This window comes from Siniperca chuatsi, linkage group LG10, assembly GCF_020085105.1.
Source record: "Siniperca chuatsi isolate FFG_IHB_CAS linkage group LG10, ASM2008510v1, whole genome shotgun sequence".
Taxonomy (NCBI): Eukaryota; Metazoa; Chordata; class Actinopteri; order Centrarchiformes; family Sinipercidae; genus Siniperca; species Siniperca chuatsi.
Genome location: NC_058051.1, coordinates 15496455 through 15505730, shown reverse-complemented (window position 1 = coordinate 15505730; position 9276 = coordinate 15496455). Strand labels below are relative to the sequence as shown.

Here is a 9276-nt window from a genome sequence, read left to right as displayed (position 1 = left end):
TAATTGATTTTTGCTAAAGTGTTTCTTTGCTAACTAATTTATTCGTATATTTACTTCAAACCCGGTTGTTTTCAATGTACACTCTCTAAAGATTATTTGTTTTTACTAAAATACATTTTTGACTGGGAAAGGTAATTTTTTTGGTGCCCGTGGTCTCCCCGGACTCCTTTTAAATGGTTTGATCCGACGCTGCTGACTTTCCAGACACGCTCTGCGTATTGACACAGCACGCGACACGCTGAGAGGGCTTTTAATTTGAAACGAGACACAAAAGAAGAATGGCCGGAGGGAGAGACAAGTTTTGGTAAAAACCTAGGACAGCTGGCAAGTAAGTGGTGGTGGTGAACAAGACCACACTCATCTCTTCCTTCCACCATGATGATGAAAAAAAGAGTGATGTTTGAGCCACCCACTCATCCAACCTTCAACAATCCAAGAATACACTGAAACACAACTATATTGGAGAGACAGATGTACTTTTGATTGCTGATTAGCATACATAGGAAGATTTATTTATACTCAGCTATATTTGGCCTACTTGTGCCGAGGGAATGTTGTATGCTGTGGGATGATTTTGCGTTTAATTGGTTTATTTTGATATTTTATTATTTTTAGCTTACTTTATTCTTAATTGTATCAAGTGCAGTGGTGAAAAGTAACCAATGCATTGGGCTCAAATAGGTGCATGTATTCAAGTAATTGAGGTATATCCGTAACAGTAATAAGAAAAACTAACAAGGGAAAACTAATATTGCACTTGAGTAGTAAACAGAAATTTTCTATATTTGTATGAGTCATTCCATTTGATGCTACTTTACACTTATACTCCATCATTGGTGGAAGAAGTAGGCCTACTCAGATCTGTTACTTAAGAAATACTCTGTTACAAGTAAAAGTTATGCATTTAAATTTAAAGTAAAAGTAAAAACGTGTTAGCATCAAAATATACTAAAAATACCAAAAGTTAAAGTTAAAATTTTGCAGAAAAGTCCAATTCAGAATAATGTTTATTATATTATTGGATTGTGATTATGGATGCTTTAATGTGTACATCACTTTAATATTGCAGCTTGTAAATGTGGGGCCAATTTTAACTTATTTATATATTTTTATATATGTTTATAAATTCCCCCAGGGGATCAATGTAGCCTTATTGAAATAATAATATCCGAATTTGTTGTTTTATTTGTTGATTACATTTTGTAGATCTGAATCTGGAAATAACTAGTAACTAAAGGTATCATAAATAATGTAGTGGAGTAAAAAAGTATATTTGCCTCTGAACTGTAGTGGAGTAGAAGTATAAAGTAGCATAAAATGGAAATACTCAAGTAAAGTACAAGTACCTCAAAATAGTACTTATGTACAGTACTTGAGTAAATGTACTTAGTTACTTTCCACCACTGTACTCCACTACATTTCAGAGGGAAATGTACTTTTTACTCCTATACATTTATTTGACAGCCACTGTTACTAGTTACTCTGCAGATTAAGATTTCAAAGATCTATTATGAGCATAGAAAACATTATGTAGTACATTAAGCTACTCAAAAGCTACCCAAAAGTATATAAAGTACTTAGAATTAGCTCCACCTTGACCAGCTACAACATAAAAATGCTGTTTACATGTTGATGTCTCAGTATTGTATTTGTGTATGAGATGCGTTACTAAAATAATCTGAATGTAATTCAGAAATAACAAACAGGCTACCTTTATTTGCCTTCAGCCGGTGGCTTCCCTGACTGTCCCAAATGTCTGCAGTGCCTTAACCAGGCCCTTGGGTATTCCTAGCCTATATATCCTGAAAAGCCTCCTCCAGATGGCCTGTGCTTTCTCCTCTCGTCCCGTGATGGAATGAAAAGATCAGCTAATTAAACAAAGTCCCATATCCATGTGAAAGAACCGTGAGAGTCCTCAGGGAGAAGAGACGCATGCAAATCAATCCCCAGTGCTTTGAATTGCATCCAAGAAAACAACACATCTCTGCAAACCATAAAGCCTTTATTTCCACAGCACACGGACACACTAAAAATCAAAAGTCATGACAGAAACAGATAAACAAACATGCAAATTTGTAACACTGGTGGGATTTCTACTGATACAAAAGTTCTGTTGAGAAATATCTCTGTTAACAATTACATAACCGTCTTATTGAAAGTAAAGAATTAGACTAATGTGGCCCTTCCACTAAACAAACAATTAAACAGTCTCATGCTCGTTTAATCAAGGAAGAAGCACGATAAGTTGATTTGAAAAAAGAAAAAGTATAATGACCATAAAAAACATAAAAAATATCAAGCCTCTGAACAGTAGTAGCTTTCCCTTAACACATATTGGTTCACATAATTCTGAATAATATTGTGTTTCCTGATATCCAGGATTTCTTACACAAATTCTGATATTTAAATTTCATTAACAGATGTGTAGTGAGCTGGTGCCTCTGTGACGTTTTTTTATATATGTAACTCAGCAGACAGTGAACATAAAGATAGGGCCACTATGGTGGGATGCTGCAGGGGCTGATGGGAGCCTTGGAGCCTCACTGCTCAGACGTCTGTGTTCGCCTCAGGTTGTCCTTCACACGGACAAACTCTGGGATCTTCTGCTGGTTCTCCCGCTGCCTGATCTCCTCCTGCTCATACTGGGAAAAAAACAAATCAACAAAGGACAAGGCGGTGTACTGATATAATATAATATGTCAATAATGATGCATCAGTGCGTAAGCAGCAGTTTACTGAAGCTAGTTTTAACAATTTCATATAGAGTTAGTTGTTGGTTTACAACTGTGACCCCTCCTAAAAGGGTCATGAGATAGATCTGAAGGGTTGTAAAGTGATTAACTGGGTAAGAAAGAAGAAAAAGCAAAGTTCTGCTCCACATATTTGTTTTCATTTTTTGGACTTTTCTCTAATATTTGCAAAAAAAGAAATATTGGATTATTGGACCTCTTTGGGTTTTGAACCATTATTTAAATGAAACCATCTAAAAATTTTAGAGGGTAAATGTGCATTGTGTTTTTAAGCTTATCATATAGAATCTAAATTTGAAAATCTAAAATCTAAATTTGAAAATGAACCAGTACCTACAACTGTCATATAAATGTAATGGAGTATTAAGCACAATATATCCTTCTGAAACGTAATGAAGTAGAAATATAATGTAGCAGATAATAATCAAGTAAGGTAAAAGTACCTCAAAAGTACAGTACTTGACTAAATATACTTAATTACCTTCCACTACTGAGTACTGGTATTGGCCCTTAAAATCCCTTAATGCCTTGTGGTGACACTTACAACAACCCCTGTGTGTTTGGGCCAAAGTGACTTTCTGTGTATTTTATAATTACTATGTGAAATGTCTCTCAGCTGTTTGTTATATGCCTCTGACCTCTTCCAGCTTCTGCTGCCTCTTGCGGAGCTCCGTCTCCAGATCTGAGGGCCGCCGTTGTGCCATCTCCTCCTCCTTGTGCAGCTCCAGTCTGCGCTGCTCCAGCACTCGCTTCAGCTCCGGTTTCTCCTCCAGCAGCAGGCCCCTGTACGGTCAGTCAGAGAGTCACACTCACACACACACAAACACAATCCACACTACCCTGCTCTGTTTCAAATGCTGATCCAGAGAGTAGAGGTGTTTTTTTAGTGTTCGACCTCCTGTACCGTTTATGGCTGAGCAGCAGCTCCCGGTGCAGGTCCTGGTGGCTGGGTGTCTCCACTGAGGAACCATTCAGTCTCCTGGGCTGAACGGGCTCGTCACTACTCCAGTCTGCTGTGGACTGACGGTACAGCGGCGGGTGGCCAACAGAGATCTCTGAGGAACACAAAACAACTCATATCACTATCTGTTGACTATAACTTTTAACTCCTCAGACAAAATACATCCATTTTGGGAGGAAAAATGGATGTACCTGTCATTTGGCATTACTGAAATATAAAGGAACCAGTCTGTTTTTCGTTTTGTCAGGTAAGTTACTTATAAAAGTAATTCTATCAAACAAATCCTAATCTATCAAAGATCAGATTGATCATAGATCAATCAATCTATCATTCAAATAGAGTGATTGATTTATTTTATAGATTAAGCAATCAAATATTTGATTAGTAACATTTGAGTGATACAATCCAATATTCTAATCCACAGTATCATCATCTGTATGTGTGCTTGGTTTAATGTTAGAATATATTTTCATTTTGAGTTCAGCATTTGTGTGTTCAAGATACCTTTTTTGTGATGTCCATATCCTGGTTTCTGTCGGTTAAAAAGTGTGAAAGAAGTTAGTTATTTGACAAGTACATTATATCACAGCCTCTAGCTGAGCCAAACATGTTAACATTGATGTACCAAAACTGGCTTGTCGAAACACCTTCTTTATATTGATCTTCACTTGATTGGACAGATGGTATAATTAGATTCTGTAAGAGATAAAAGGGACAGTGCCTGCTGTGCTGTTTAAGCAGGTGAGCTGTGTTTTACTTGGAGCCCAAAGGTGACGTAACAGCTCTGTCAGCCTGTCAGAGAGACAGTCATGTAGGTTTGGCAAAACATGACCAAAATTCTACCAGTAATTAAAAAAAGAAAATGATGTAAATATCTGCATTTATTACACTCATGACTTGACAATATGGGACGAAAACTTGGCATGATATCCTACTGTAACACAATCAGACGGATACCTCTGCCGCACCCACTGAAACCAGATAACCAGGGGGAAAGGATCATATTGAGCGAGTAACAGATGGTAGATGTAACTGGTCTGAGCAGCCTTTCTCAGACAAAGTGAAGCCAGCTGATAACAGCATATTTCTGTTATAAACTGCCCAACAGCTGACCATAAGATCCCCAAGCTCACCTCCTGGGATGCTTGGAGCTCGGAACTGTATTTGGGTTTGTGCCTTTTACTGTTCCTGTCACCGACATAAGCCTCCAAATCTTGTCCCTCCTCGGGCCCCTGCAGAGAGGTGGAGCTGGGGGATCACCTGACGGGTGTTTGTCCTGATGCAAGCCATTGTTCCAGTCAGGGCCTGCAGCGCTGGGATGGATTCCAGGAAAATCACTCCACCTAATCTCACAACTTCTCCTTCTCTCTAGATCAGATGCTCTGAATTGTATTATCACTACTTGACTCTAATTTTGCCTTCAGAAACACCAACAAGATGCTCAGGAGTTTAAGATATACACACTTAATAAATCTTGTGTTTGATAGCTTTCAATATAGATTCAAATAAAACTTTGATGACAGCACACACTACACTTTTCACCTGAACTCAAGCAGTTTCATAAATAAATGGACTGTAACGTTGCTGGGCATCTAATTCAATAATCTTGATCATCCTAATCTGTAAAATAATTCTCGATTGTCCCAATGACAGTCTATTTTTGTCCATAATCTACATAATATGAAGAGGGATATAAAGTCTATTAGATGTATAGAATTCAAAATAAACCACGACTGTAAACTCAATGATACTGCACTGAAGTCAGCTAAACCTCTGCCAGATGGCCACCAGACCAGACGTTGACCTCTCACTCACCAGACACGAGTAAAGGCGTAAGAAAACAACTCACAAGAACTTACTTTTTTTGCAGTTGACCCCTCCATGGCAGGATGGTGGAGGTCCACTGTTTCTGTCCAGTAACAGCGTTCCTGTTTTAGTCCATTGTTAATAGAATCCCACCTCCTCACATAGTCTGTATGTTGTCTGTTTCTTTGCTGCATCCAAGTCCAACATGTTGCTGTTGATGAGGGATCCTTGGCCACCTAGCACTAGTCAATAGATGGTAGTAGACACTGAAATCTTATTACGCCATTCAAGATTACTTCACAACCCCCACAGGACATAGGATGCTAGATTAGTTAATTGCCGCCGACACAAATGCAGCTTAAAACCGACCTAGCATGGCACTAGTACTAGCCGACTCCTCTACCACCACAGAGACTCCAGCAACAAAGGTTTTCAGGCAAACCAACATGTATGAAGCAGTCAGATTGCTCTATGTTCATTGGTTCTTATTGCTTGGAGACATAAAGCACAAGTATAAAAATGAGTTGCAGCATATGGTATTGTGTTTGCTACAGTTGAACTCATGGATAGAAGTGATCGAAACTGTGCATAATCAACATTTTCAAAACACTGTTTCTCACAGGTCACACTGCCTTTGCAACAGTCTTAGTTTATCTATGTGGTTTCTGAAGAGCACCCATTGTGTGTTTGTACCACTGCCGCTACAGCCTAGAATTACATGACACAAGCTTTATTTATGTATTTGTTTGTTAATTGAATGGGACAATACAGATAAACATTAAATAAGTAAAAGAAATGCAACAGATGTAATGTATAGAGGGTGTTCAGCTAAAGCTATTTCGCAGCCCCTTTCACTGGTTAGGCCTTTATGGGTAAAAACACCTAAATAAACAAATGGATAAAACAGAACAGAGAAAACACACTGTGAGCATGTGTATTTGCGTGTGTCTGTGTATCTATTTATTGTACATGACTGTATGCACTGACATATACAGTGGGTGCAAAAATGTATGTGAGAGAGTTTATGTGTGTATGTGAATGTATATGTATATGACCAGTTGATTAGTTCAAAACTCATTCAATGTTCACATCTTTGTTGTTGTTTAAGACACTGTTTCAACTGTGTACTGAAAACTTTAAATTCAGATTAAGTTTTTTTTTTTTTTACAGTAATTCATGTGGTTTGTGAGGCTTTTACTCAAAAACTTGATTGATTGTAAGTTGTTCATAGATCAAATGACAGATTATATATGTAAACTTTTTATTTATTTATTTAGCACTGGAGTGCTGTCATATTCCTGAATTTTTTTGGGGGGAAACAAATATAACAATATATTTTTATACTATCAGTGCAAAGGTATTCAGAACAATCATTAGGTATTTTCCAGGAATTTACAATACAGTCATGCCTCTGATGTTGGATCTTGCAAAGATCACTGACTTTTAAAATTATATTTACAATCAATTAATTTAGTGTAAATTAATTCCTCCCATATCCTATTTCTTTCTTTCAGCTCACAAATATGCCATAAAGTAGTATTTTTATTTATAATTCCTAATGTTTGAACTGAGAATCTCTGTTTTATTTATTTATTATTAATTATACATACATACATACATACATACATACATACATACATACATACATACATACATACATACATTATGTGCAATCTGTGAAGGCAGAAGAAAAGTGTAAACAATTCCTAATAATATAATTTGATTGTAATGTTTTTTTAACAACTTCTACTACATGTCCACATAATCACTAACAAAATCACTTCATATGGACCTACTTAAATTATTACTTAAATTATTGTTTTTTATTATGTTTTTAGTATTTTATTATTGATTGCTTATAACAAGATGTTACATTTCTTCTGTGTTCATATGAATTGTAAGTGTAAAACAATAATTTCTTCATGTAATGCAAGAAAAACCAAGTAAAAAAAAAAAGAAAGAAAGGAAGGTATTTTCTGTCAATGGCCACATGAGGTCGACATACAGCAATTTACTGCTTTCAATGTCCCATGATTCCATGCGGCTGTTAGATTTAAAGCCGACCCGGATGTTCCTCTTTCTTCATAGTTTGAATGGCTTGTGTTTGGGTCCTGTGTGTGAGTATTTGGTGACTGCTTGAGTAGGTGAATGTCGGGTGTGTGTGTGTGCGTGAGTGAGTGTGAGTGAGTGTATATTTCTGTAAAAACCTACACCGTGATCTTATTTGATTTGGTCTGAGTTTGGCTCTGCTCTGATCAGAGATGATAGGAAAAGCGCTCGCGAGCCTCCGTGGCGATGAGCAGCAGGCAAGATTTTAACAGGGCCTCCACGCTTAATGTTGTGGTCAGAGGTGATGAATTGATCAGATATACTAGTTCTGGGTGAGCTTGGGTTAATCTCAAGCTTCACAATGGACAATGAGTAAAGAGGCGATTCTGATCTAACCACAAACGAAAAGCAGCCTGGAGCCCTGGGCGGATATTTGATCGTTTTAACGCCTGCGTTGTGCTCACGAGACACTACTTGTTTTGTTTCAAAAACAAGATGTCGGCAGCTTTCATTTCTCGCTTGAATTGTTCAAACGTTTATAGGCACTCGAAGGTTGAAAGTAACTGTACATTTTCGCTTATGAAATACTTTAAGAGCTAATTTTACTAAAGTGCTATCAACTAAGACTATTATCGTAAGAGAAGTGCTTTAATTAAGTGAAAACCATCCTAACTCATGTGCCTACAGTACAAGCACATGGGATAAAGTTACTGTCGTCATGGTTACTTTACTACTATAGAGTAAAACCAACAGAATGGGTGTCTTAAGTAGCTTTTTAGTACAAATTACCTCTTTGTGTTACCATCTCTCCGCCGCAGCCCAGCAAGAAAACAATGGGGAAACACAAGGAGGGAATTTGCACTAACAATAACTGTGGAAGAGCCCCACTTGGTTTGATTAACTAACTAAACTGCTGAAGCTTCATTTTAGCTTCAGCTGAACCTCAGCGTGCAGTTTGCACAGAATGACCTACGATAGATTTTGACTTCCTTTAGGAAGGAATCTCTTCATGGCCAGCATAAACAAGAGGAGCAATCACAGCGAACAGTAGCTCTTTAAATGTACATTGGCATGGCAGTATTAAGACTGTGAACCTGTCCTTTAATGTCCCCAGCAGCAGAGTTTTTTCCTCAGCTGTGCAACCTTTTATTCAGTTTTTCAGGTACACCTAGCTAAGACTAATTCATTGTGCGTTCAAATACTCGTACTACCGTACTATTTTAGTATGCCAGAAAAAGATTTAGTCTGTTCCAAGCATGCACTGTATAAAACAAGACATAGTATGTCAAAAACACCAGGAAGTCTCACTGCATCTGGTCTCATTTTGCAGTATGCAAGCATGCTTTTCTTGCTATTCTGACCATGGGTGTATCCTGACCCACAATCCTCTTGCGTAGCATGAGTATGTGGAAGATCGTAAAAGTTCAATGCGCAATGTTGTGACGGAGTAGTATGTCCCAATCATAATTGTATGCAACAGTACGTAGTAAAAAGGAATAGTATGCCATTTGGAGCGCAGGGTCAGTCTTAATACAATACTCTGCAATAAATCCTACCTTTTAACGAGGGTTATAATGTTTTTGCTAAAACCCATTTACAGAGGTGTTGACCTGTTAATGATATTTTGTCCACTCCATTTATAACAGTGATGGTAAGTACTAAAACACCTCTCAGTATAATCACATCAGGCCTGGTAACTGGGATGTAACC

General features: G+C 37.6%; 1 protein-coding gene, 1 long non-coding RNA gene and 1 other non-coding gene across 6 annotated transcripts; 2 read left to right on the top strand and 1 right to left on the bottom strand.

Moving 5' to 3' along the window:
- The first annotated feature begins 187 nt into the window (after positions 1 to 187).
- On the top strand, positions 188 to 5247 carry LOC122883535. Of its 2 annotated transcripts, none has more exons than XR_006379655.1 (3): positions 188 to 328; positions 3398 to 3540; positions 4950 to 5247. It is a non-coding gene; the product is annotated as an uncharacterized LOC122883535 (long non-coding RNA). The 2 variants fall into 2 exon arrangements; XR_006379656.1 differs by lacking the exon at positions 4950 to 5247 and adding an exon at positions 4820 to 4938 and having other exon boundaries at positions 189 to 328.
- Positions 1986 to 7116, bottom strand: zgc:195245 (uncharacterized protein LOC565483 homolog). 3 transcript variants are annotated; one of them, XM_044212338.1, is made up of 5 exons: positions 5571 to 7116; positions 4216 to 4243; positions 3655 to 3805; positions 3389 to 3533; positions 1986 to 2633 (listed from the first exon to the last, which is right to left on the bottom strand). In XM_044212338.1, exons 1-5 carry the CDS (start codon positions 5709 to 5711, stop codon positions 2541 to 2543), a joined length of 558 nt encoding a protein of 185 aa, XP_044068273.1. In that variant the 5' UTR covers positions 5712 to 7116; the 3' UTR covers positions 1986 to 2540. The 3 variants fall into 3 exon arrangements, with proteins under 3 accessions (XP_044068273.1, XP_044068272.1, XP_044068274.1); XM_044212337.1 differs by having other exon boundaries at positions 1986 to 2642; positions 5571 to 7094; XM_044212339.1 differs by lacking the exon at positions 5571 to 7116 and adding an exon at positions 4845 to 4949 and having other exon boundaries at positions 1986 to 2642; positions 3655 to 3807; positions 4217 to 4243.
- A 478-nt stretch (positions 7117 to 7594) lies between these two features.
- LOC122883835 lies at positions 7595 to 7961 on the top strand. The gene has a single exon (XR_006379755.1).
- Positions 7962 to 9276: the final 1315 nt, after the last annotated feature.

Coding starts and splice junctions, on each gene's coding strand:
- zgc:195245 (XM_044212337.1), bottom strand. CDS start 5,711: ATGCAGCAAAGAAACAGACAACATACAGACTATGTGAGGAGGTGGGAT. Junction 3,534..3,654: donor CTGCTGCTCAGCCATAAACG/GTACAGGAGGTC, acceptor CTGACCGTACAG/GGGCCTGCTGCTGGAGGAGA. Junction 2,643..3,388: donor GGCAGCAGAAGCTGGAAGAG/GTCAGAGGCATA, acceptor TTTTTTTCCCAG/TATGAGCAGGAGGAGATCAG.